Genomic DNA, 26,026 nt, shown 5'->3' with positions numbered 1-26,026 from the left:
GCTCAAGCCCGTCCCGACCCCGACCCCGATCCCGATCCCGGGCCCGGAGCTGGGAACTATGCAGCTGCGGCACGAGCGGACCCTGCTGGTCCCGCAGGTTTGTCCGGGCCGGCCCGGGCCGGGAGCAGGGAGCGGGGAGCGGGACGGGACGGGACGGGACGGGAGGGAGCGCCCCCCGGCCGGCAGAGTTGCTGATGCTGTGTGTGTGCCCCGCAGGACGGGACCGCGCGGGTGAGTTGTATAGCCTGGTCGGCCAGCGGAGCCCGATTCGCCGTGTGCACCGCGGACCGGGTGGTGCTGCTGTACGACGAGCACGGCGAGCGGCGAGACAAGTTCTCCACCAAGCCCTTGGACGCCAAGGTGAGGTCCCGGAGAGGCCTGCTGCAGCTCCTGCGGGCTGGGCAGTGCGCTTGGTGGGCGGCAGCCTTCCCCTGCGGTCACTCTGCCGTCTTCCCACAGTACGGCAGAAAAAGCTACGTGGTCAAAGGCATGGCCTTCTCCCCGGACTCCACCAAAATCGCCATTGGGCAAACAGACAACGTTGTCTACGTCTACAGGATCGGAGAGGAGTGGTGAGTCTGGCGGTGAAGGGTCCAGTGCCCACTTGGAGGGGCAAGGCTCTCCTTCCCACCATACTGTTGCTTTCTGGGTGTTGATACAACGCACATCAGAGTCCTGGCCTGGTCCTTGGGTAATGCGCATCGTGGTGTTCATCATCTAACCTGCAGGGAGTCACTTAGATGTTTCTGTGGTCAGCAGCAGGTGGGATTTCCTTGAGCACAGCTCTTGTGGAACTGTGTGCAAGCTTGCTCCAGCTGAACTTCTGCCCTGGTGAGACCTCATCTGGAATATTGTGTCCAGTTCTGGGCCCCTCAGTATAAAAAGGACAGGGACCTGCTGGAGAGAGTCCAGCGCAGGGCAACTAAGATGATTAAGGGAGTGGAGCATCTCCCTTATGAGGAAAGACTGAGGGAGCTGGGTCTCTATAGTTTGGAGAAGAGGAGATTAAGGGGTGACCTTATTAGTGTATATAAATATATAAAGGGGGAGTGTCACGAGGATGGAGCCAGGCTCTTCTCAGTGGCAAACAATGAAAGGACAAGGGGTAATGGGTGCAAATTGGAGCACAAGAGGTTCCACTTAAACTTGAGAAGAAACTTCTTCTCAGTGAGGGTGACAGAACACTGGAACAGGCTGCCCAGGGAGGTTGTGGAATCTCCTTGTTTGGAGACATTCAAAACCCGCCTGGACACGTTCCTGTGTAACCTTATCTAGGTGTTCCTGCTCCGGCAGGGGGATTGGACTAGATGATCTTTTGAGGTCCCTTCAAATCTCTCACATACTGTAACTTCTGTGGGCTTCTGAGTAAAGCCTGTCCCCTGTTCCATAGATGTGCCACATGCCTGCCTTACTTCAGCCCCATTTGCTGGTGTGTGTTGTGCTAAAGGCATGTCAGAATTTCGGAAGCTCGTAAGTTGGGGGGTTTTGAAATTTTCTGCCAGAAGATGGCTTGTAATAACATATAAAACTTATATGGGCTGTGTTTGGTAATAGTAAAACAAACTGAATACAACAGTAGGGTAACCAGAATGGGCAGTATCACTACCTTCGCAGATAGTAATGTTTGTCTACCTTTTTCTGCAGGGGTGACAAGAAGGTGATATGCAACAAGTTCATCCAAACGGTGAGATCCAGACTCCTGTTTAACTCCGTTTCCTCCAGCATATGTAGGGTAGACAACTAGAGGCCTCTCTTTTCACACTCACACTGGCAAAACTGTCAGTGGTGTTTGATCTCCAAAAGATACTAGTAGATCCAAAGACAACCTCTGCATTTTGAGGCATGTATTACTTGCCAAGCTTCAGAGGCCTCCTAATGCCTGGGTACAAACTGTAATTAATTGTTGAATAATCAATGCAATCAATCACAAAACTTTGGGGGCTACTTTAGGCACCAGGGGACAGAATGTCTTAAGGAAGTTGAAAGGGAAAAACAGGAGAAAGTGTGAGCCCACTGTTTTTCACAGGTTGGCAACTCTAAGCCCCAGAATTCCTTATTAAACAAAACATGAAGTGTGTGGAGTTCAGTCACACTGCATAGTTTCTGCATGTTTGGCCTCAGGTTTGTAATTTCAGTTAGGTTATTTCCTTGCCTTTCTTTGCATTCTGCTGCTCTAGCTTTTTCTGCATGCGTCAGAGAGCAGTCTGTTCATTAGATCTGCGACAAGGGTTATCCTGAGGCTGATGTATCTATGAAAGGCAAAGGTGTTATAAACTCCTTGCATAGAAAGCCATCTGTATGAGAAAACACGGTGCGATGACTTACTTCTTTTACCTTCAGGAGAAAATGTCCAGCAGCTGCCCTAGGCTTTCCACCCAGTTGCCATCACACTGTGACACCCACTTGCTCTGTGTCGCTAGAGAAGCTTTCTGCTAGGTCGGCCCCTGAAGTAGCCAGTACCTGTTTGGGGGAATCACCCTCCTGGGCCAAACCTGCAGAAGAGAGAGGTAGAGCTGCTTCTGGGGGAGTTGCTGGAGTTTCTGTGCCAGGCTTTCTCAAGCTGCCTCTCAGATGAAAGGCAGCATCAACCTCTCAGGCTCTCCTTTGCTGCAGTACCTGGCTAACAGCCTGGTGTGAGGCTGCTTGCCTCTCAGAAGCTTAAATGCTGTGCACAGCATGCGTCCAGTTTTTTGTATTTTTAATGTATTCATTCATTTCTTTTTCATTCTTTCATTTTCCCCATGCTTCTCTGCCATTTCTATCACAATAAATCCTTTATTTTTTCTAATGCTATATGTGTGGGGTTTTTTTGCCAGTGTCCAGTTTTCTCCTGTAACTAAATACTGTTATTAACAAATTTTTTATGTGTTCAGTCAATATGAGAGATCATTGAGACCTTTCCCTCTTCTGCCATTTTAATAACCTGTTAAGCATTCTTCCACATCTTACAAATACAGTCTCACTATTCAGCTTGCTGGCAAACCAGGGTCAGGATGAGTATGTACAAATTTGACTTCTATGAACTAGTAGCTGAGTGCATTACCACTTTGTGAGGCTGTTTCTAAGCTACTGGGCTGCTTGTGGTTGTGATAGATTGAAAATACGAGTCTGGCAGATAAGGAGGGAAGCATCCTATAAAGATGCTGGGGACTGTAGTGATAGGACAAGGGGTAATGGGTTAAAACTTAAACGGGAAGTTTAGTTTGGATATAAGGAAGAAGTTCTTTACTGTAAAGGTGGTGAGGCACTGGAATGGGTTGCCCAGGGAAGCTGGGAATGCTCCATCCCTGACGGTGGTCAAGGCCAGGTTGGACAGAGCCTTGGGTGACCTGGTGTAGTGTGAGGTGTCCCTGCCCATGGCAGGGGGGTTGGAACTTGATGATCTTAAGGTCCTTTCCAGCCTAACTGTTCTGTGATTTTATGAAATACATGGATGTGTGGGAAACGGGGGTAATAAAAAATGAGTCTTGATCATTGGTTGGATATAGAAATTATGAGCAGCTTAGTTATCCAGAGACATTTTGGTGTCTGCTTGTAGCTGTGTTTGCTGATGTGAGTGGTAAGAGTGCAGGATACAAAGTGAGATGAATAAATGAGGGTGTATATATGTCTAAAGCAGGCCCAGATACTTAAAAATGAGCAGATGAGCCAGTGAAGCTAGTGCTAGTGGCATAGTTCCAAACACCAGCCTTCTTATTGACTGAAATTCTTCAGTTCAAATGTGGTTTCATTAACTCTCTTGGCCCTCTGTTACAGTTGGGTTTTGTGATCAGCTTTATTTATCCTGACCCCCACCATTTTGACAATACCTTTGGTTTGGATTTAATAAACCTGCTTCTACCTGACCTACTTGGTAGCATCTGATAACCATCTTGCTCGTAAATTAGAAAGAGGCTGTTTCTGATTCATCAGATGAAGGTCCAATGTACCAGTATTCTCATATCTATCACAGAAGCTGGCAGAATCAAATTATTTTCATTTTATACATTTTGTTGGAAAAAATAAATCATCTTTTAAAATAGCCGCACATCTCACCAATAAGTAATTCTCCAACAAGAGCATCCATACTGAACACATTTGGTATAACTCTGATGCACTGCTTTAGCCCTTTGAACCTGTTCCTTCCCCTCAGCTCACTATTATCCAATTTAAGCTTCAGCGTGGAAGACCTTGATCCTACTTTAAGGTCTGTCCAAAAAGGTCTTTTTTGGTGTGAGTGGTCTTACTGTTCCTGAGCTGTCTTATGTAGCAATGGGGCAAGAAACTAAGTAGAGTGGAGCTCTTATCTCTCTTTTTACCTCCTCCTTGGCAGAGTGCTGTGACCTGCTTATCGTGGCCAGCGGAGAATATCATTGTCTTTGGTCTTGCTGAAGGAAAGGTAGAGAAACTTGTTATTTGACTGATTTTCTTTTCTATGAAGGAGCTGCCAGGGCTTGCAAGCACCCGGGCTGTAGTGTAAGAGCCATTACTATGTGGCACTGGGCATGGAATTAAATGAGTGCCTTTTTTTGTTCTGGTTTCCAGTTAGTCCTTGAAGGCTCTGCTGGTCATTTGGTTCTTTTCCCAAGCCTTTCTAGAAATGTGGAAATGTACTCCCAACTTTTCCATTTCTTCTTCAAACTACCAGAATGCAATGAGCTTCCTGTGATTGCTGGTGCCTGTCATGGACTGGGAAATCTATGGGGATGTTACACTGGGCATTTTGCAGACAGAAGCAACATTGATCAGATTCTCTTTCTTAGGTTCGTTTAGCAAATACAAAGAACAACAAGTCTTCCACCATTTATGGGACAGATTCCTATGTGGTCTCGCTAACGTCCAAGTGAGTATAGCATTGCTTTAGCCTACACTGCTTTGGCTCAGTCTCCTACCCACTATTGGCCCTGGCGTAACTGGTGGCAGTATGGGTGGTTGCCATAGTGTCTTTCTGCTCATCAAGATAATAAAATAATGTGCTTTCCAAAAGGAAATCCTTCTTAAAACCTGATACTGACCCATGCAGTTTGGTTATCCCTCAAACACATTTCAGGACACAAGTCCCCATGAGATTACTTACATACATTGATTTATCTAACCCAGTACTTTATAAAGATTAAATCTGTCAGTTTCATCTGGCTAACTACTAACATTAGTCAAGTTTAAGGGCTAAAGAAAAGTAAAAATACTCTGCCAGCTGAAACTGTGACAGGGCTGTAATTAGGAAAATAACGATAAAGTGCAGTTTTAAATTGTTTTAATTAAGATTTAATTTTAGGTACTTTAGTATCATCTACCTAAAAAAAAGGTATGTGATGGTCCTAGCAGTGGGATTTTCATTAAATAGTGTCATTCGGGGTTTTGAGTGCTAAACAAATTTAAAAAACCTAAAGCTAGTCCAGGACTTTTGACTTCCTGCTGCGGAGAAATCCCTTCAAAATCCGTCTTTGCCTCTGTTCCAGAAGGTTCCTATTTCCTCTCTGTCCTCCTCTCTTTTCATGCCCCTGTCTTTCCCTACCTCTCTTCCCTGTCTGCCCTCCTCTCATTCTCCCCCAGTCGCAACTCCCCCTTTTATTTCTAAACACAACTGATGCTGTTACTGGTATGTATCAATAACAAATCTGGGATTGCAGTCAACAGAAGACACGTGTGTGATTCCTGGATTGTTACAGTGTTCATAAAATTTGTAGTCTGTACTTGAATCATCATTAAGAAGTGTTCTTTCTGGACACATTGCGTTGTCCTGTTTCTTCTTCCTTGTTCTCTTCTCTCTGCTTCTGCCAAGAAGTACATGAGACATTAATGCTACAAATAATGGACCTAGGCCTGGAGTGTTTGTCCAGATGTTTTTTCCTCTAAACTGTGTTGCTTTGGGGGATTCCTGGCATCACAGTATCTAGCCTCACTTCTGTAGCAGTTCCAATGCAAGGGTTGTTTGATACACCTTGCTATCAGAAGTTGCGTGCATAGTCATTATTCCACTTAGGGATACTTAGCTTCTTCTGTGCATTTTAGTAATACAGAAAGTTGTTTATTGTGATTTTACGTGATGAAGATACTTAACTGGTCACTCTCCTTTCCATTCTCCATACTTTTGTGGGGTTTTTTTTTTACAGACACTGATACAGGTACTGGATATTCTTGTGCTAATCATGCAGCTTGTTTTGGTGAAGGCTCCTTTGATGAAAAACATCAGTGATCACCCTGGGGCTTGCTCCTCTGGACAGGAATATGAACGTTAAGGTGCAAGTGTTGCTGCATAATTGCATCATCTTGTCTATGTTTCTTTGCAGTGTGTCGGGGAAAGGAATCCTGTCTGGCCATGCAGATGGAACCATAGTACGCTTCTTCTTTGATGATGAGGGTTCAGGTGAATCACAGGTATCAAAACTCCTTTTTCAGTGAGCCAAATTCCTGTTTGTGCAGCCTAGTCACCAGCTCAAGAGCTCTGTAGAGGAATCTGGCTGTGGAGAGAGGGCAGACCTGGGGAGGAGCTACAGTCTGTGCTTGCTAGCACAGGTGTTACGGAGCATTGATGAAGACAGACCAGTAACTAGATACTTAACAAAGATGAGTGTGATGGTAAGAGAGGAATTTATGAGAATAGCCTTTATGCTTTGAGCTGTGGTGAAGGGAATGCTATTCTCATTCAGATATTTTCTTTCCAGCTGAAGCAGTTTGAGCATGTCTGCTCTCTACCATGATATGCTGAAACCACATATACACTCTACTATGTTAAGAGCCCATCCCAGTCTAGTTAATGGTACTGGTCTTCTTACTGGTATTAGGAATCTTCTCTCCCGGTTAAATGAATGGAGTAGTTGATACACCTCTCAGTTCTGGTTTCTGTATACCTTCCTAGATTGGGTCAGGCAAAGCAACTTTAGAGAAGGGCCTCATACTGGTCTCATGATAGCTGAACACAGAGGCTGTTTCAGGGCTAGAGCCATTCATGTTTTCAGGATGTTCTTTCTTTCCTATTGTAGGGTAAGTTGGTGATGCATCCCTGTCCTCCTTATGCCCTCGCCTGGGCTTCCAGTAGCATTGTGGCTGCAGGCTGTGATAAGAAGATTGTAGCTTATGGGAAGGAAGGCAACGTGATTCAAACCTTTGACTATACCCGGGACTCATCAGAGAAGGAATTCACCACAGCAGCTGCCAGTCCTGGTGGCCAATCTGTTGTCATTGGCAGCTATGATAGGTATGGTGCTGATGGCAAAGTCTCCCCTTTATAGTGCTCTCGTCTTCAGACATACACAGTACTTCCTGTCTCTGCTTTCTCATCTGTTCTCACAGGTTAAGGGTTTTGAACTGGAGTCCACGCCGCAGTGCCTGGGAGGAAGGCAAACCCAAAGAAATAGCTCACCTCTACACCGTCACAGCTTTAGCATGGAAGAGGGATGGTTCACGCATCTGTGTGGTTTGTATCATCAGTCAGCAACCCTGAGCCCCTGAGTCACACACCAGAGACAGTCTCATGTGTCTCACATCAGTCAAAGTGATGTGATACAGGGAGGGCTTATGAGAGTGGTCATGCCATCACATAGGTGTGAGATGCAAGGCTGAGACCTTGTGCAAGGGACACTGCTGCAGTCAGATGTACAGTGTGCAGTGTATGAAGCTGTAAAATATAATGGCATGGATGATTGTGCAATGGCTCATTGGCAGCAGCAGTCCTCCTTTTTCACAGAAGCATTATAAGGCCAGCATAGCTTCTCTCTTATGTTCATGTTTATGTGCTATATTTCAGTTGAGAGTTGTCTTCTTCTATTTTCAGCCACTGGGTCTTGATCTATCTTTCTCTATAAAGCTAATTAATTATTTAAAGCTAATTAATTATTTACATTAATCTTTCTGCAAATTTTCTGTATTAAGTTGAATAGCTCTTTAAAGCACTTAAATGATTTTGGAAGGCTGCTACTTACAACTTTTCTTTAATAAGTTTTGCATCTTTTTATGTTCAACAATCAAAAATCCTTGACATATTTTCATACATAATTAATTGAGCATGTGAACAAATACTTGCAGACAAGGGGAAGGAGCCAATGGATAGGAGATTGGTGAAAAGAATGGTGATGTTAAAAAGGTGGAATGATTTTGCTGAAAGGGAGGAGAGATTGGAAAGCTGGGACTGTGAGAAGTGGTAAACAGAAAGATAATGGGGAAGATGAGGATAAAGGTGATTTTTAACCCTTCCTCTCCTTCTGCCATGTACATGCTGGTATTTGGTAAGCTTAGTTTCTCTGAGTATTTCTCAATCTTGCTGTTCTTTCAAGAAAGTAAAGACAGAACTGGTCCTTAGGCATCAGGTGGCTTGAGCCGTGTTCCCCAGAGCAGCCAGGGCCTATGGATTTCTGTCTCACCTTTGATTCTCTTCATGTAAGTAGGGTCTGGAATATCTGTCCTTAGCAGAATTCACTGACTGTGTACAATGTGTTTGTGTCCCCAGGGCACTCTGTGTGGAGGAGTTGAACAGTTTGACTTCTGCCTTCGCAGAGGCATTTACAAAAATAAATTTGAAATGACGTATGTGGGACCAAGCCAGGTAAGAGAACATCCAGTGGGGTCATGTCCCTTGATGAAAATGGGATGCTTGTTAAAACTAGACATGTTTGGAGTTCTGCAGCCACGGTTTGTTCATATCAACTTGTTGGAAAAGGCGTAGGGTATATTCCAGGGACAGGGTCAAGGCTGGGTGGAAATTGGCTAGAAACAAAGACAATGGAGTTTATTTCCTGGCTTGTGAATTTGTGTGGGATACCTCCATGCCAAATGCAGGTTCCTTAAGTTGTTTAATTTCAGCCAACTTCATTCAAAATCAAGTAGTAAGGATGAGCTAGCAGTCTAGGCACTCTGTGATGAGAGGAAAGAGCAGGACTCTTGGATGGTGGCTCCTCCTCAGGGGCCTGAGTAGTCCTTCAGCTGGGCTAGAAACTTCTAAAGGGCAGAAGTGAGAACCCCACACTTCTACTACAGCTGTCATCCCATAAAAAGGAATGGTAAAGTTTCTTTAAAAAACAGAGTGAAATGATGTGAAGAGACTTCTAAATACCCAAGTACCATCTATTGCATAATCTTCCATGGGGCAAGAAGTCTGTGTTCTTCCTCTGTGCATGGCTTTTTCTGTCTTTCTCTAGGTCATTGTGAAGAACCTTTCAACAGGAACTCGAGTTGTGTTGAAATCCCAGTATGGCTATGAGATTGATGAGGTGAAGATCTTAGGGAAAGACAGATATCTGGTGGCCCGTACCTCAGACACATTACTGCTGGGTGACATCAGCTCCAACAAGCTCAGTGAGGTACTGGAAAATCTGTGGCATTTCTTGAGTGTCAAATGCTTAACTTTGTAACTCAAAGGATATGTTGTCTGCTTGGAACAATACATCTATTTTCAAAGAATCATAGAATAATATAGAAGGGACCTTGGGAGGTCTCTTATCAAGCTTGCTACCCAAAGGAAAGTCAATATTAAATTTGAATGTCATTGCTCAGATTCCGCAGTCTCTCTGTCCCCAGTTCCAACGCTTTTATATCCTCATGAGGAAAGCTTTTTTGCTAAGTCTTGTTGTAATTGTTATTTTAATTTATGACTGTTTCTCACCCTTTCATTGTGCATCTGCCAAAAGAAAAGCCTGGCATCACCTTAGAGATCTCTTAAGCCTTCCCTTCTCCAGGCTGAAGAAGCCAAAAAAAACCTGGAAACAAACAAACAAACCTAAAACCAAACCAACCAAAAAGCATCCATGACTTCAGTACCACAGCTTATGCCAATATCATTTCTGGTACCAAACAATTCATACAAAACTTTCCATACCCTGAGTCTCACAATGCACTGAGTGCTGAGCCTATGTGCCAAGCCTGGAGAAAATGGACAGTTAGTTAGTACCTGATAAAAGTATTATATAGGCTTCAGAATGTATTTGCTCTGTTCACACAGGCATTACATACTTTTAATCAGTCTAATGGTGTGCTAATCAGCATAGCTAGGAGCAGGAGCTCCTGACTACAGATTTGAGTTGGAGGACACCGATACTTGGTAATCCATCTGAAAATCTGGCCAGACTAAATCTCCCAGGTTTCTCTACATCATACTTCACAGAGGAGTTTTTTCATTCAGTTGCACAGATACGTTCACTTCTGATAAAGAATAAGGTTGAGGAGTCCATTTACCATCTTTCTGTCTCACTGGAGTTTGTTGAAGCAGTGACTTAGAGCTCTTGCTCAAGGAGGGAAGACAACAGTTGCAGCCTTGGCTTTCAGTTTTGTGCCTCTCTGACCACTTGCCTGTTGTCATCACAGTAAATGTTGTATTATCCAGTGCTCTTCTCAAATCAGTTAGTGCCCCACTGGCAGTATGCTGATCAGTCATTGCTAACATGATGCCAAAAAAGAATGGTTTCAGCTACATGAGGTGGGCAGATTCTGCCCCCACAAATGGTATAACTGATTCTGTGGAGATTAACTGAGGGAAAGGGGCTGTTGGGGGTGCTTTTCATAATAAAGTTTGTCTGAGGAAGGTGGAGAAGTGCCTGTGAAAGGATAGGCTAGAGGGAGTACATTGGTCACGTAAAGGTCTCTTGTCCAGAAGGCAATAAGATACTACATAAAGAGAACAGGAGTCTGAAGCAGAGGTTAAAAAAAGGAGAGGGAAGTGAGGAATTTATAAGCTGTGAATGACTGAACAAGTGTTGACAGCTAAAGTGCTGGAACATGAGTCCTTCTGCAGTATAATTCTTGCTATCTCCTGTGGGAGTTGAGTGCAGGACAGTGGACCACAATGCCTGCAACCCTGCATGAGCTGTCAGCCTGGCATTTGCTTTCTCCATGCCCTTGCTTTGTAGGTAGCCTGGCAAGGATCTGGAGGCAATGAGAAGTTCTCCTTTGGCACTGAGAGTGTAAGTTGGATGGGACAAGGTATTACTCATGAATGGTGAGTAAAGCTGTGTGTGCAGCAGCAGAGAAAGTGTCATCTACACTTCTGGAATACCCTGTTTCTCAGCACTTTCCTGGACTTACCCTCTCCATGCAGATCCTCACCTGCTTCCTCCCCATACTTGCCTTTTCCACATGCCAGGTACAGAACAAGCTCAGTGTGTGGACTGTCAAGTTATATAAATCATAACCCTACAGGAGAGAGGAGCAATAAAAGAGCAATAGCCAGAGAGGACGTTAGAGGTAACAGGATCATAGCTTAGCTCCTGTGGGACCGATAGGCCCTGAACTAAAGTCCCTAACCCTGAGGAAAAGCTGTCAGTCACAGGAAGAAGCCAGGGCCAATTCCTTACTCATCTCAGGGGGTTTGAGTTTAGACTTGTGTGCAGCAGAGTTCTTTTCTGCACACCTCAGTGGTAGGTATATGTGCTTACATGGATATTCTGTAAATGTGTATTCCCTTCTCACCTTCAGGTCTGCATGATCTTTAACAGTGGCGAACTGACACTGGTGGAATACGGAAGCAACGACATCCTGGGGTCTGTCCGCACAGAATTCATGAGCCCTCATCTTATCAGGTAAGTGGTACATCTGCCTGTGTGGCCAGTTCAAGCATTTTGTGAGGCTGACCTCAGATATATACACTTGGAAGTGTCCGATTCTGTAAAACACAGTCCCCAGACACTGGGGTGGGGTTTAATTGCTCAGTTACACTTAATGGTTGTAAAGTTTTAGAAGGACAAGAGTCCATTTTCCTCTGATACATGCTTATTGAAGCCTGACTTGGCTATTGCTGAAAAGGGACCTCTTGTGCATATAGAAGCATCTCTGCATCAAGCTGGTCCGCGTACAGCATTATCAGGAATCAAGTTGCCATCAGGACCTCTTCTGTCCCTCTGAAATACCATACTCCATTTTCTGATTCAAGAGAAGAAAGGATCATGTATTGGTCAGAGGTGGAAGTAGCATAACTAATTTGCTACTGGGGACCCTGCTTCCAGAGGGGCAGCTTCCAGAATGGAGCCATGAATCAGAAAGTTTTGTTCTCACTTGAGGAAGCTGTAGGTATTGTGCAAGAGTCAGAGGTCAGAGAGCTGCAGGAGGCCCCATGTGCTTGGGGAAACTGCAGGTAAATCTGGTAGGGGCTATGTTATTCAGTCCTGTGAATTTAAAGAGTAATAAAGGTAATAGTCATCATTGCCTTCAAATAATAGTGTCCGTATCAATGAGAGACAGCAGAGAGGCGTGGAGGAGAACAAGCGACTGGCTTACCTGATAGACATCAAGACTATAGCAACAGGTGAATATAAACCTCCCTCCCCAGTATTTGTCAGCCTTCTTGATTCCTTTGCCTTTTCTGTGCCAAGCAGCATATCCCTGCAGGTCTTCATTGTATTCCCACTACCAAGCAGCAGATTTCTGGAGGCCCCCTTTGCATTACCTCTGCCTGCCTGCAGACAACTAAAGACCAGCCTGTCTTACTTTTGGCAGGTTGGCTGCCTGATGTGGACACAGCTGTGGGGTGGCTGTGTGTGTCCTGGACCTGAGATTCTGTGCAGTTCAGTATGATGATGATATTGCTGCCTGCATTGCCTGTGATCCGTGCATGCTAACAGAAGGGTGGAAGGAATTACTGCTGTTGATAAAGGCAACAAGATCACTGCAGTTTGTAGGGGGTCTTGCCCTAATTAGGCCCCAGGCATTTGATCCACACAAGACAGCATTGAATATTCAGCACTTCGAGACACATTAGGTACTTACACTGTTTCCTGTCTTTCCTTCCCAAGTGGACCTTGTTGGTGGCTACAACACTGGCACCATCAGCCATGACAGCAAGATTGACTGGCTGGAGCTGAATGAAACAGGCCACAAACTGCTCTTCAGGGACAAGAAGATGAGGGTGAGGCAGGCGCAGCTGGGAAAGTGTGGCAATATGGCATGCCTGGGGAGAGGTAAAGACAGGTAGACATGCCTGAATGGAGGGATGGAGGTGAAAAACACATTTGAAGTACTCATGATTTTTTGACCACTTCTTTGAGAAAGATAGACCATATTCAGATTACATGTACTGGCAGCATTTCATGTTTGTCTTGAATCACAGCTAATCCTGAAGTTGGTTACTAGACAACTTGCTTCATCTCATCACACTTGAAAATGAAAATCATAGGCTCTTCTGCTGTGAGATGGAGACAAGTGGGCTAACCTCAGGATGTTGCACTTGAACATGTGCATATAAAAAAGGTGTTCTCTGCAACAGCTTGGCTTATGTCTGTAAGATGAACTCTCTAATTCTTTAAAATAGCATAGTCACAACCAGATAGCTTGTTTGGTATGGTTCTTGGCTTGCGCTCATTCCCAGACCATGACTGAATGTTGTCTGAGGGAGTATTAGTATGTCCAGGACAAAACTATGCCCAGAATCACAGTAGTGGTTTCTTTCACACTACAGATTACAATGTGTAGGTACTCACCTCACATCCTGGCAATGTTAGGTTTAATTGTACAGATACAGATGAAGAAGCTCACTGCAGCAGGCAAGATACATTCATCAAATGTAGTACAGTTCCACTCAGTTCACTATCAAGTCTTCACTGTTACGAATGTAAGGCTCCTTGAGTGCTTGAGTTCGTTTGCTCTTCTTGTTTCAAGAGCATCCTGAGAAGAGAACGGTGTTCTTGACAACGGTGTAATTCACATCAGAATCTCTACACAGGTGTCCCAGATGCTGTGGCAGCCCCCAGCTACAGCACTGGAGCTCATCACAGGATGTTTTTAATTGCTCCAGAGTTCAGATTCCATTGGGAACTGTCAGTCTGCAGTAGAATATTTGCACTTTGGTTGTACCTCTTTCCTTAGTCCAAGGATGGGTGAAGTATTATGATCATACGTGCCTATATGCTAAAATCCCTGAGAACTTTCTCAGCCTCAGCTCAGAAGAAACTCTGAATTCACACCTCAGATTTCAGACAGGAACCCCAGGCTTCTTCAGTGAGCTGCTCGTCCTTCGTAATTTTTAGCAGCTCGAACCCTAAGATTGCATCCTAGGTTGTAGGGGATGCAAAGATATCTTCTTGCTTCGGAATACAGATCTCCAATTAATTGCCTGTCTGCTTGCTACCGCTCACACACAGGCTGATTCACTGCTGTCAAGCTTACCAGCTAGCAGCTACAGGGCTCAACTTTGTAGTGGAAGATTGCAGTGTCTGTATCTGCCACCTCACGAACTCTTTACCACGAAGAAGCATGCTGGAGGTAGTCTCTTTCTTGCACAAGTACTGTAGTTTTGGTTCTGGGTCATCACAGAACAAGGACTCCTAGAATTACTTTTGTGATTCCAGCTGAAACAGGTTTCTATTTGTAAGTGATAGGTACATTTCCACAAAGCTGTATTTTCCTATCATGTGAGAAGAGAGAACTTTCCCAGCAATATTTCTTCTTATATTTATTTCTGCAGCCTTTTTCAGTTTATCTTTGGGTCCTTTAGTTTACTGTCTCAACAAGAGAGGGTGGCATCATCAAGATTGCTGTTGCTTCTTCTGGCTCCTTTTTAGGCTTCTCAAGAGGCCACAAAGACAGCTTCTTCACTGAATACTGCCACCAGCCTAAGTCAGACAGTACCATGATTCTCCTAAGCTATGTCTGTACATGTTTCTCCAGCCAGTTTGGTATAGACTAGAATGGATTTTCTTGTTCTTTTTTGACTGGTAAGTCATAAGACTAGCACAATTCTTTCCTCTTTTTCTCACCTTTGCTAGATGAGGACCATTATGACAAGGAGCAGAGACAGTCTAGGACTTCTAAGTTACAAGACATTACACATCCTTGTTATGGCATGTGTCAAGTTATACCTTCCAAATTGTCAGTTTTGTTTAAGGGCAGTGTATTCTACAAACACCCTCTCACCTTATTGGCAGCAGTTCTTGCAATAGTACTCTACCTAGGATGCACAGTTCATCCGAGAACTGCTGAGGAAGACCATTCTTGGTCTCCCTCTTAGTTTGCATGAAGGACTTTAGAGACCATTCTCCTGTTCCAGCTCTGCAACTGAGAGCGAACTGAAGAAGCACAAAGCATATTCTGGTTTATACACGTACATGCCTAGCAGTAAGGAAGGCAGGATCTGAGCATGCTGCTTAAAATACTGCAAGGGTTTAAAAAGGACATAAGTCTTGCATAGTAATGTATGTAAATAACAGTGTGGGAGTTCGGGCTACTTGTGTTGGAATAATTATGATACCTAGTGGGTAATATGTTTAGAGATGCTTGCTCAGATGTTCCTATGATGTTCATGTGAGCTAGCAGTCCAGATATGAGCCCAGCTGAGCCTTTTTCTCCTCTTCATCCTCTCTAGTTGCATCTCTATGACATTGAAAGCAGCACCAAGACTACCATTTTGAACTATTGCTCCTATGTGCAGTGGGTCCCAGGCAGTGATGTGGTGGTGGCTCAGAACAGAAACAGCCTCTGCATTTGGTATAACATTGATGCTCCAGAGCGAGTCACCATGTTTCCTCTGAAGGTAAAACTCTGGAGACTTGGATTACCTCCATCAGTTTCTATTACTTCTTGCTCACGTGTGTGGGAATAGTCAGGGTGGTATTGCAGAAAGGAGACCAAGGGGAACTGCTTGTTTCTTCTGGACAAAATATGAGCTCATCTGTCAACTTTGTGACAAGCACTTCTGGCAGAAGATGGGGATAGTTAATATAGCAAAGAGCTGCTCAGTGTAAGCTCATTCAGCAGAACCTGAATGAGCAGAGATGATGTAGTGCTGTCCTCACACCCCTGCTACCTGCCTACTTTAGGAGGACATGGGAATGTTGATAGGTGGCTCTTCTTCCAGGGGGATATTGTAGACTTGGAACAGCATAATGGAAAGACTGAAGTGATAGTATCTGAAGGGGTGAACACTGTGTCCTACACCCTGGACGAAGGCCTCATAGAGTTTGGAACTGCCATTGATGATGGGGATTATCACAGGTAAGTGCTAAATAGACCACATGATGATGGCAGGTAGCCTACTTCACATCACAGACATCTAAGAGTCAGCAATCCATGAATTACAGCAGCACAGCTTTCCATACAGAGTTCAAATTCAGGCTCTGAGCATGATGTTGGTGCCAAGTTTGGTTATAATGTGCAGTAGAGTCCTTCAGGAGTTCCACTTTTTCATCCTCACAGTTCTGTGGTTTCAAACTCAGTGGCACAAGAAACTGGCCGCTGTGGTCCCAGTGACACTGACAGAAATTCACTGAAGGCAGTTTTCACTTAACTGCAGTGAATAAATGTGTCTTCCATAGCAGCCAGATGTGAAGTGGTACTCAGATGCTTTTACTGCTGTCCCTCCAGGGATGGTGCATGGAAACATTCAGGAGTTGTGCAGGGTAAAAACTGCTTGAAGCAGTCATGGTAGACACCTGGGCACTGCTGACATTGTTATAGGGCTTTAAATTTGACCAGCAAATGAAATTCACATATTCATAGAACTGTTACCACTTGAGAGACTTCTTTGCACCAGGGACTTGCTTCAGACACAACACTTTGGACTTGCCCCACACTGCCTGTAGCAGAGCATATACCTCTAAGTAGCCCAGGCAGGAATGGGCTGATTTTTCCCTGATATGTCAGGCCCTGTGTTAAACAATCCTTTTCAGAACTGGTCACACCCAAATTGCTTTGTTTCCAGTGTAACTCTTGTTAGGAAGCTCCTGTCTCAACCTAGGACTTTCTTCAGAGAGCTCTTCTGTTACTGAAAGTCTGCAAATCTCTCTGTCTCAAGGGCTACAGCATTTTTGGAGACACTGGAAATGTCTGCAGAGGCTGAGGCCATGTGGAAGACTCTGAGCAGACTGGCTTTGGAAGCTAGGCAGCTGCACATTGCAAAGAGGTACAAAAAGAAGCTATAACATCTTTAAGGCTTAAACACTCTCTTTGCAGAATCTGTCAGAGAAACCATTGTCCTGGAATATTCACTGCACTGGAGAATTAAGTGTTCTGCTTTCAAGCAAGGACTTTGCCCTTTCATCCTAGACAGTAATGCTAGAACTGAGTTTAGGAAGACATCACTCTGTAGCATAAATTTTTGCTCATGGCAACCCAAAGCAGTATATAGCGAGGCTTCAGGGACCTGGCAGACATGGACAAGCTCAGTGCATCTCTGAAGCCTGGGGAAGTGAAGCAGGAGCCCTCATCATTTATGTGGCTTCTCCCATGGAGCAGGGCTAGGGGCACATCTTGGCAAAATCCTTCTCTTGAAGTAGGGCTACCCCACCTCTCCAGCTTGCAGAGCTGGGTCTGCTGCCCAGGTTCTGATTTTCTTCTCTGGGACCAAAAGTGGGCAACAAAACCCACTTATTGACTAACTGCTTTGCTCTTTCCAGGTGCTTTGCAGCTCTGGGCAACATGGCAAAGGCTCAGTTTCTGCATGAAACCAGTATCATTGCTGACCAGGCAGCTCAAGAGCATGTAAGTCAAACTTTTTCTGCTGTGTGGGGCAGCTGCTTTCCTTTTCCTTGCATACACAACTGTCTTCTCTGTCCATGCTCATCAGTATCCTGCTACAGAGCAGTACTTGGCTGTGTAGAAACTGTTTACATAATTCTTCATCCGTACTTGCCAGGTCCCTCTTCTGGCTACTCATTCCATACTGCTCCTGTCTTGTCACTTCTGTGATTCTCAACTGTCTTCTTTTGTTTCTGTAATGACACAGACCCCACCTGCAATCACCTCCCTTGTATCATTCCAGAGCCCATTCCTTCACTCAGCAAACTGAGTAAGCTAATTGATGTTGTCTGCAGGGTGGGGATGGTACAGACCATTATCTGGTGCGAGCCCGCTTGGCCATGCTAGACAAGAACTACAAGCTGGCAGAGATGATCTTCCTGGAGCAAGTGAGTAAAAGAAACAAGGAGCAGAAAAGGCATCATTTATTTCTGGGCAGGGAGATTTGTGCTCTGGTGTCAAAGAGAAAAGGAAAAGATTGTTTATTCCTGGGAGAAGAGTTTTTTTTCCTTGAAAAAGAAGGAGGTATCTCTTGTTCCAAAGTACAGGATTGCCCTGAAAAGGGTAAGTGAGGATGTATATGCTTGTAAAGGAGATGGTACCTATTTTCAAGTGTTCTCTGCACACGTGACCCTGCCCTTTATAAGAGCTGAATGGCAATGTGCCTGCTAAATAGACCCTCCAAGTTGACACTTTACTCTCTGACACAGAATGCCACAGAGGAGGCCATGGACATGTACCAGGAGCTGCACATGTGGGATGAATGCATTGTGGTTGCTGAGGCCAAGGTATGGAATATAGCTGAACTTAAGTCCTCTGGTTGGGAGTCCATTTGAGGTCTGAGTTCTCTCTACCTGCCCTATCAGGGCCTCACTTCTGCTTGGAGAGATCCAAGCAGAAGGGAAGGTTGCACTGATGTAAGTGTGGACCTCTGTGAATAGTGAGGAAGAAAAGCTACTGAAATTGGTTTAGGAGTGTCTGGGGCTTTGAAAAAGAAAGGTGATGCAGAAAGGTGAATAAACCACAGGATTGTCATTGTGGTTTATACTAACTGGGCAGCATGAGGTCTGGTGCCATCAGCTAGCTGTTAAGAGCCTGCAGGGCGAGCAAGACATCTTGCCTTGCGCACGTCAACCAATGCTGTGTTTCTCAACAGGGACACCCGATGCTGGATAAGCTGCGTCGGGATTACTACCAGTGGCTGCTGGATACCCAGCAAGAAGAGAAGGCTGGGGAGGTCCAAGAGGGACAGGGAGACTACCTGGCAGCCATCAGCTTATACCTGCGGGCAGGGCTGCCAGCCAAAGCAGCACGGCTGGCCATGAGCAGGGATGAGCTCCTGACCAATGGGGATATCATCAATAGGGTCTCCATGGCACTGATCAGAGGGGAACTGTATGAACAGGTGAGTGGTCAACCCCACTGGGCTTTCTTCTTAGTGTTATCAAAGCTCTTACCCTGTCCTCTGCATCTGTGAGAGTAGCAGAGGTAATTCTGTGTTGATAATTGGGAGGAAATCCTAACTGCATCCATTAGATATATATATGGGTGAGGTCTAGAACTAGTTGGGAAGATCACAACTCATTGGCAACATCAGCTGAGTTCAGTAATGGTCAGGGAGGCCCTTGGGAAAATGGGATAGTCTAAATGGAAAAACTAAGGAAGAAGAAGAGAGGGTTATCAGACAGTCTGACCCTGAATATCACAGAGAATATAAACGATTATTCTCTGTGTCTAATAACACAAAAAATGGGTAACCATTTTTTAATCTGTCACATTAGGTTACATTTAAAACAGGATGTTTTTCACACAGCACATAGTCCTGTTAATGTAAGGAAGCAGTGCTGAGTCTGACCAATATACAGGTTGGTATCCTGGCTAAGAGAGGCCTCTTGCAGATGCTTAAGAAAGAAAAACGAAGAACAGGCAAAAATAGGGTCGTGCTTCCCCTAGCATACTTTCATGGTTTCCTCAGTTTGCAGACTACAGTGTACCTGAACAAGTTTGGGGTTATGTGTAAGAGCTTTTGATAAATTTTACTTTTGTGAGCTTGTTAAATTACTGTTTGATCTATACTTTTTGTACAGTGTTGTCTATGAGTTACCCAGTTCAGTTATGTGTTGTGGGAAAAAACCCCAAACAAAACAGTTCTTTTTGCTGGCCTATTTTATCTGCCCTGCTTAAACTACATTTCTTCAGTCTCATTTTACCTTGGGAATTTTCTGACCATTTCATTTGACCCAAGAGAATTTTGTGCTTTTCCAAACTTGTTACCTTTTCTTAAGCCTTCAGCTGAAAGAACAACTGTGGAACAAAATGCTGCCATATGGAGGTAGGATCTGTCAAAAGCCATGAAATATGATGATGTGAGGACATTATGACACAAACTCAGGAAGCTTCTACAATGCAGATTGTCAGAGATGGATAGATATAATTGAAGAAGGGCTGGTGTACATTTGCTCTGCTCTTACAATCTTTCTCTATACATGTGCTTTCACCACCATTCAAATACTGAGGAGAATGAATCTTTGGTCTGCCAGAATGGCCTTTCTTGTATTATATTCTAAGTTCTACAAGCTTTGAGCTTCATCTCACCCTGTTGGCCACCACCCTTTCCTACAGGGTGAAAACTGCTGCAAGAGACTGAGCTTTCCCCTTCACTACTCATGTCAACATCTCCACTACAGTCATCTGCATAGTGGAGCTCCTAGGGGCCATCATCATAGAGAGGCTGTTGCTGCACCAGCCCCTGTGCAGAGAAGGGAGTTTGTCTCAAAAACTCTTATCTTGTTAGAAGATGGTGCCCCAGAAAAACACTTTGGGTATTTCGATCATCAGAGAGGACAGTATTCTCAGCATATGCAGTCTTTCCTACAGTTCCCTTTACCATCATGTTCTTGGTTAGTAGGAAAGGCATAGCTAACGGAGAGGTCTGTATGGCAGGACTGACAAACTCTGTACGTGGGACTGGTGGGGTGCATGATGGTGAGGGGAGGTAGTGGCTCTGGAAACTGTCAGCTTGTATTTGTCATTAGGCTGGAGACCTGCTCGAGAAGGTTGGGAACTCACGGAGGGCTCTGGAGTGCTATTGCAAGGGCAGTGCTTTCCTGAAAGGTACTGTGCTAAATATGTCCCTTCTGCCATCCATCCCCAGCAGGAGCCTAGGTACTCTGGCCTGATCAACATAAACTATTGCCCTGGAGCCCAGAGGTGCCTAGATTCTCTGAAGTTTCCATATATCATCTTACTCAGTGTATGTATTTTTACATAGTTGTGCCTGCACACACAGTCCCAGAACAGCATCCTGTTCCCAAGGCCTAGATCATGCTGACAGCACCAGCATGGATCTGTTCCAGTTCTCCCCAGGGTCCAGATTGCTGAGTAGCCTGTTGGAGCTGGAGTGGATTAGACAATAACCAGTCCCCTCCCACTGTGCCCCATCCAAGCCCCGTGTTTGCCTCACAGCTCTGCTTCCTTGCTGGATTCAGCACCACAGCTCTCATATCCCCTTACAGCAGTGGAGCTGGCTCGCCTGGCATTTCCTGGAGAAGTTGTGAAGCTGGAGGAGGCCTGGGGAGACTATCTGGTGCAACAGAAACAGCTGGATGCTGCTATTAACCATTATATTGAAGCCAGGTGGGGGCAGGTGATGGATGTATAACCAGAAGCATGTTATGAATCCTATGCCTAAATCAGCAGAAGGTTTTGCTTGAGTAAGTCCCCTCAACCCTGCTTTGCCAATGCTCCTGGTGCTTATGTGCAGCCTCTGCTGGCCCTTATGATACTATGGATGCCTTCCTGCATCTCTCCCAAGGTCTTTCAGCCCTGATTACTCTTCCCTGTTCTAGTTCTTCATTCTTTCCCCTTAGCTTTGTCAGTTACTCAGATCCTTTTTGCTGCTCTAATCCAGGGAGAAGAATTAAGCAGCAGACCACTTTGGTCTCCTTGGCTTAACTCGGCTGGAGGAGATGGCTGCTGGCTGGCTGTAAAGAGTTATGGTTTTAATGCTAGGTGCTCGATTAAGGCCATTGAGGCAGCCTTGGGAGCCAGGCAGTGGAAGAAGGCCATCTACATTTTGGACTTGCAGGACAAACAGACAGCAGCCAAATATTACCCCAGAATTGCCCAGCACTATGCGGCTTTACAGGAGTATCAGGTGAGGCCACAGACCACAATTGCTGATGCTCTGTGTGTCACTTAGGACTGCTGAGTATGATCATTTCCCTGCAGGTTGCAGAGGAGCTGTACATCAAAGGAGACCAGACCAAGGATGCCATTGACATGTACACACAGGCTGGGCTCTGGGAACAAGCTCACAAGGTAAAGTCAGAAGTGAAAGCTTCTGGTGATCTCACCCCACTTTGTGAAATGCCCTTCTTTGGGAGGTGGTGGTGCCTTGTGCACCAGCGCCTGTTCAACAAGCACTCTTCCCAAAGGATGAATGCGGGGCCATTCAGTAGGCACCAAGAAATCTGTTCCTGGTATTCACATCCTGCACATGTGTTCTTTAATTCACCGGCCTCATGCGCATGCATCTGTGACACCAAAAGCCCTCTCCAAGGGGGTCAGTCCTGTGTGGTTTGATCACAGTGACAAATGACGACCCATTCTCTGCAGAGCATACAGCATGTATACCTGTTTGTAATGGGAAGGAAATTGGTTTTTCCCTTCTTCTTTACCACCATGTATGAAGAAATCGCTGTGCAATGTGCTGTAGTTTCTCCCATGTGTGTTCCTTTTGGCAGCTGGCAGTCAAGTGTATGAGTCAGGAAGATGTGTCTGTGCTCTATATAACCCAGGCCCAGGAGATGGAGAAGCAGGGCAAGTACAAAGAAGCAGAGAGGTGAGCATCTTCCTTGGTACTAGTCCAGGACTGAGCCCTGAAAAAAATGGCTGTAGTGGCAGAGTTTGGAACTGGGGTTTGGAAAAGGTCAGAGGTACTTTCTCTGCATGTGAAGACCTAGAGTTGGTATTTCATAGTTCAAAGGAAGAGAAGTCACTGACTTTCAATGTATCTTTGCCCACCAGGACAGAAAGGAGGTTCGGGTGAGGTGCAGCTGTCTCATGTAGCAGAATAAACATGGCAAGGCTTTTTCCCACTGCAGAGTGCTGCATCTGATCTGTCATGGTCAGCTGAGGATAAGATATGAAAAGTGTAGTGTTTCCCATCCAGGTTACTAATGTTGTCATTTCTAGATTAATAACAATACAGTGTGGTTAGTAGGTACAGGGACAAACACAGGTGTATATCTGATGCCATGGTACCTGATCTCAAGGATGCCCATACATGAAAGGGAGCCGGGAGATCACACTGGGTTTAATCTTTTGAATGGCCAAAAGTCAGCTGAGCTGACATTGCCATGTTATCATCCCAACAGGACTGACAGCCTCATGCTGGAGACCAAGACGAGAACAGATCACAGATCCCTCCAGGTTAGACCTCAGGTCAGGTTAGAGCACAGGTTCCCTCCAAGTTAGAGCTCAGGGTGACAAGTACAAACAGAGTGAATAACTTTCCCCTTACAGGTGGCAAATAGAAGGGTTCTATCTAAGCAGTGTTAAGCCTTGTAGCCCACAACAGTCATGCAGCACACCAGTCATGCCTCTTAGCAGTGTGCCTAGAACCTGGCTCCAGCTGCGCAGGATCCAGAAACTGCAGAGAGTGGTCATGTCCTTGCTGAGCTATTGAATGTGTTTGTGTTCACAGGCTGTATATCACTGTGAATGAACCTGATTTGGCCATTGCCATGTACAAGAATTGTAAGATGTATCATGAGATGATTTGCCTAGTAGCCAAGTACCACAAGAACTTACTCAGTGACACCCACTTGCACCTCGGCAAGGTGAGTGCATCTCATGGTAGGGGATCAATTAGGCCAAGCAGGGATAAAAGTGTCCCTGACTCATTGTCTCTGATTACAGGAGTTGGAGGCAGAGGGACGCTTACAGGAGGCTGAGTACCACTACCTAGAAGCTAAGGACTGGAAGGCCACAGTAAACATGTACAGAGTGAATGACATGTGGGAGGAAGCTTACAGGGTAACAATCATTTTACCCCTATCCCACTGTAAGGGATCAGACTTTGACTGCAGGATCCTGGTAGGAACTGCTCTGTCTGTTCACTGCAAAATTTGAAGCCTTGGCATACACTACCTAGCCTCAGCAAGTGGCACAGCACTGGAGGCCCTTGTGCCTGCTGCCCTGCAGCGTTGCACCCCAAAAGCAGGGCTTGATCTCTCGCAGCTCTGCAGGACTGCCTTCCTCCAGTTGCTGCTCTGCTGCTAACCACTGCACCATGTTGCACCTCAGAGGTATTGCTCTGCCCACAGCCCCTGCTCAAACACTGCTCCCCTTCAGTGTGGACACAGATTTCCAGGGGTCACTTCTGCTGACCTAACAGTAGTGTGGGCCACGCTCAGGATGCAGTAGTGTCTTTTCTACTCTGCCATATAAGCCTTTGTCTCACTCTCCTATGCTCAGTGGTGACTACAGGAGGGTTCCTTGGGAGAGATCGTGTGGTTTTGGTGCTCCTCATGATGACAGACATCATGTGAGAGGGGCATCCTGGCTTGTCCCACTGAAGACAGAATGGATGCATTAAGCTCTTCTGCTTTCTTTGCTTTGGACAGGTGGCCAAGGCACATGGAGGAGCAAACTCCTATAAGCAAGTGGCCTATATGTGGGCGAAGAGCCTGGGTGGAGAGGCAGCTGTGAAACTCCTCAGTAAATTCGGACTTCTGGAGATGGCCATTGATTATGCAGTAAACAGTGGGTAAGCAGGTCCATCAGCCCAGCACCTCTCTCCCATCTGCCTCACCTGAGAAAAAAGGGGTGGCACAAGATAACTGTATGCACATGGTAGCTGCAGGTTCAGGATGCAGCATGTCTTCCCACCCCAGCCATACTTCACACAGATGTTCCCTTTCCTTGACACATTCCACTCTCTGTCCACCTGTTAGTCTCTCAAGTGTCAAGTCAGAGCTGGGCAGGCAAAAACAGTTTATCTACCCTTTAACCTCAGCAGGGGAGCCTTGAGAGAGCTGCTGCACACAGGAGGAGGTTTTCCTCATGTCACTGTAGTAAAGTAACTGCCAGAAGAGCTGTCTCCCCACTCTGCACCTGGCCATCCATCCAACTGCACTGCCATTCACTGCTGCTCTTCCCCAGCTCTCCCACTGCTAGGCTCTGGGGAAGTCTTTTGACCTTCCCTCAGGTTTGAACCAAAGATCTCTGTCATGAATAGCAAGTGTAAAGGAGCTGAATTTCCTTAGTGGGGGCTCTAAAAGCTCCCATTCTCTAGAGGAATTGGCATTGCCTATTCGTTTGGGACCGTTTGCATTCCCCTCTGTCCTCTCCCACTGTCTTGTGCTCTACTTGATGTCTTGCTGTTGTTTTGCTGTTGATGAAGGTAAGCACTCACAGCACATACCCTGCTTTCACCCCATTTTCTCTTTCGTTGCAGGGCCTTTGAATTTGCTTTTGAACTCGCCCGTCTCTCCATGAAGCAGAAGATGCCTGAAATCCACTTAAAATATGCCATGTTCCTAGAAGATGAGGTAATTTTCTCCTCTGGAATAGGTGGGGGTTCTGTGATCACTCAGGTAATTGAACAGTTGTCCTTAAGGGCTGCTGCAGCAGGCACCTTTATGGCTGCAGTCACTGCTTACCCAAAAGGCTCCACAATTACAGCCCCCCAGCTTCCACACATATCTTTGTTTCATAAATGCTCTCTGCCACATGGTGAGTAGAGGAGGTCATGCGATGGTATCAGGACAGGAAGGTATGCAAATAAATTCTTTCCTCTCTCCTAGGGCAAATTTGAAGAGGCTGAAACAGAATTTATTAAAGCTGGCAAACCCAAGGAGGCAGTGCTGATGTATGTATCGTTCCCCATCCTGGCCTGCTGCATCTCCTCACACTGTATGATACCAGCCTGATTGCTTCTCTAGCATTGGGCTGCTCCTTGCCATCTGTCTTGTTCCATCTCATGTTGTTCCCCTAGGTTTGTGCACAACCAGAACTGGGATGCTGCACAGCGTGTGGCTGAGGCTTATGACCCAGACAGTGTGGCTGATGTGCTTGTAGGACAGGCACGTTTTGCTTTTGAGCAGGGAGAGTTACAGAAAGCAGAGGCCTTCCTCCTGCGAGCACAGAGACCTGAGCTGGCTGTAAAGTACTACAAGGTGAGCACAGTCTGTAGCAACATTAGTGCCTTCCTCACTGGACAAGAACCCAATTCGGATGGAGGAGTGAAATCCATTTCCCACCTCTCCCTGCCAGCTTAGTAGCCAAAGAGAAACCATTTCAGTGGTTCCTAGTAGAACTTAATTCTGACCTATTCTTAGAAATAGAGATTTCACAACACAGCTTAGCTCTGGGAGGAAGTATCCTGCCAGAATATGGATGGCCCTCAGAGGTAGCACAAATACATGCATTTGGAGACTAAGTGCCCATTCCACAAAGGTAGATAGGATGGATGAGCACTTTCCTCTGAGGTAGCTTGGGTGAATGGATAGGCATAGGTGTCATTTTGGGGGAGAAAAGGATTGGGTTGTGCTGCTGTGGTTGTTTCTTCCAGTGGGTCCTCTGGCAAGATGATACAAGAGGCTAGATGTGT

The 26,026-nt window shown here is 45.6% G+C and overlaps 1 protein-coding gene and 1 long non-coding RNA gene across 2 annotated transcripts in view; one reads left to right on the top strand and one right to left on the bottom strand.

Annotated features, from left to right (window-relative positions):
• Position 1: 1 nt before the first annotated feature.
• Positions 2 to 26,026, top strand: part of IFT172 (intraflagellar transport 172) — a 34,711-nt gene continuing 8,686 nt past the window's right edge. The window contains exons 1-33 of the mRNA XM_061350285.1: positions 2 to 97; positions 217 to 360; positions 460 to 572; positions 1,645 to 1,684; positions 4,313 to 4,378; positions 4,743 to 4,822; positions 6,270 to 6,357; positions 6,963 to 7,177; positions 7,273 to 7,396; positions 8,426 to 8,521; positions 9,114 to 9,275; positions 10,818 to 10,871; positions 11,383 to 11,486; positions 12,123 to 12,208; positions 12,696 to 12,808; positions 15,260 to 15,427; positions 15,752 to 15,888; positions 16,688 to 16,795; positions 17,289 to 17,373; positions 17,706 to 17,798; positions 18,120 to 18,197; positions 18,566 to 18,814; positions 20,445 to 20,523; positions 20,925 to 21,045; positions 21,421 to 21,565; positions 21,640 to 21,729; positions 22,155 to 22,252; positions 23,117 to 23,252; positions 23,332 to 23,448; positions 24,039 to 24,181; positions 24,872 to 24,965; positions 25,221 to 25,285; positions 25,412 to 25,592. Coding sequence (XP_061206269.1) covers positions 59 to 97; positions 217 to 360; positions 460 to 572; positions 1,645 to 1,684; positions 4,313 to 4,378; positions 4,743 to 4,822; positions 6,270 to 6,357; positions 6,963 to 7,177; positions 7,273 to 7,396; positions 8,426 to 8,521; positions 9,114 to 9,275; positions 10,818 to 10,871; positions 11,383 to 11,486; positions 12,123 to 12,208; positions 12,696 to 12,808; positions 15,260 to 15,427; positions 15,752 to 15,888; positions 16,688 to 16,795; positions 17,289 to 17,373; positions 17,706 to 17,798; positions 18,120 to 18,197; positions 18,566 to 18,814; positions 20,445 to 20,523; positions 20,925 to 21,045; positions 21,421 to 21,565; positions 21,640 to 21,729; positions 22,155 to 22,252; positions 23,117 to 23,252; positions 23,332 to 23,448; positions 24,039 to 24,181; positions 24,872 to 24,965; positions 25,221 to 25,285; positions 25,412 to 25,592 — 3,711 coding nt within the window. The 5' untranslated portion in view covers positions 2 to 58. The remainder of the gene's footprint in view (positions 98 to 216; positions 361 to 459; positions 573 to 1,644; positions 1,685 to 4,312; positions 4,379 to 4,742; positions 4,823 to 6,269; positions 6,358 to 6,962; positions 7,178 to 7,272; positions 7,397 to 8,425; positions 8,522 to 9,113; positions 9,276 to 10,817; positions 10,872 to 11,382; positions 11,487 to 12,122; positions 12,209 to 12,695; positions 12,809 to 15,259; positions 15,428 to 15,751; positions 15,889 to 16,687; positions 16,796 to 17,288; positions 17,374 to 17,705; positions 17,799 to 18,119; positions 18,198 to 18,565; positions 18,815 to 20,444; positions 20,524 to 20,924; positions 21,046 to 21,420; positions 21,566 to 21,639; positions 21,730 to 22,154; positions 22,253 to 23,116; positions 23,253 to 23,331; positions 23,449 to 24,038; positions 24,182 to 24,871; positions 24,966 to 25,220; positions 25,286 to 25,411; positions 25,593 to 26,026) is intronic.
• Positions 10,879 to 17,784, bottom strand: LOC133210676 (uncharacterized). Its single transcript, XR_009724976.1, has 3 exons — positions 17,521 to 17,784; positions 12,670 to 12,850; positions 10,879 to 11,100 (listed from the first exon to the last, which is right to left on the bottom strand). It is a non-coding gene; the product is annotated as an uncharacterized LOC133210676 (long non-coding RNA).

Source organism: Neopsephotus bourkii, unplaced genomic scaffold (genome assembly GCF_033783945.1).
Source record: "Neopsephotus bourkii isolate Nb327-2 ecotype Australia unplaced genomic scaffold, CSIRO-AGI_Nbou_v1 NB_481, whole genome shotgun sequence".
Classification (NCBI taxonomy): domain Eukaryota; kingdom Metazoa; phylum Chordata; class Aves; order Psittaciformes; family Psittacidae; genus Neopsephotus; species Neopsephotus bourkii.
The sequence above is the reverse complement of the archived record's forward strand: the minus strand, read 5'-3'. Positions and strand labels throughout refer to the sequence as shown.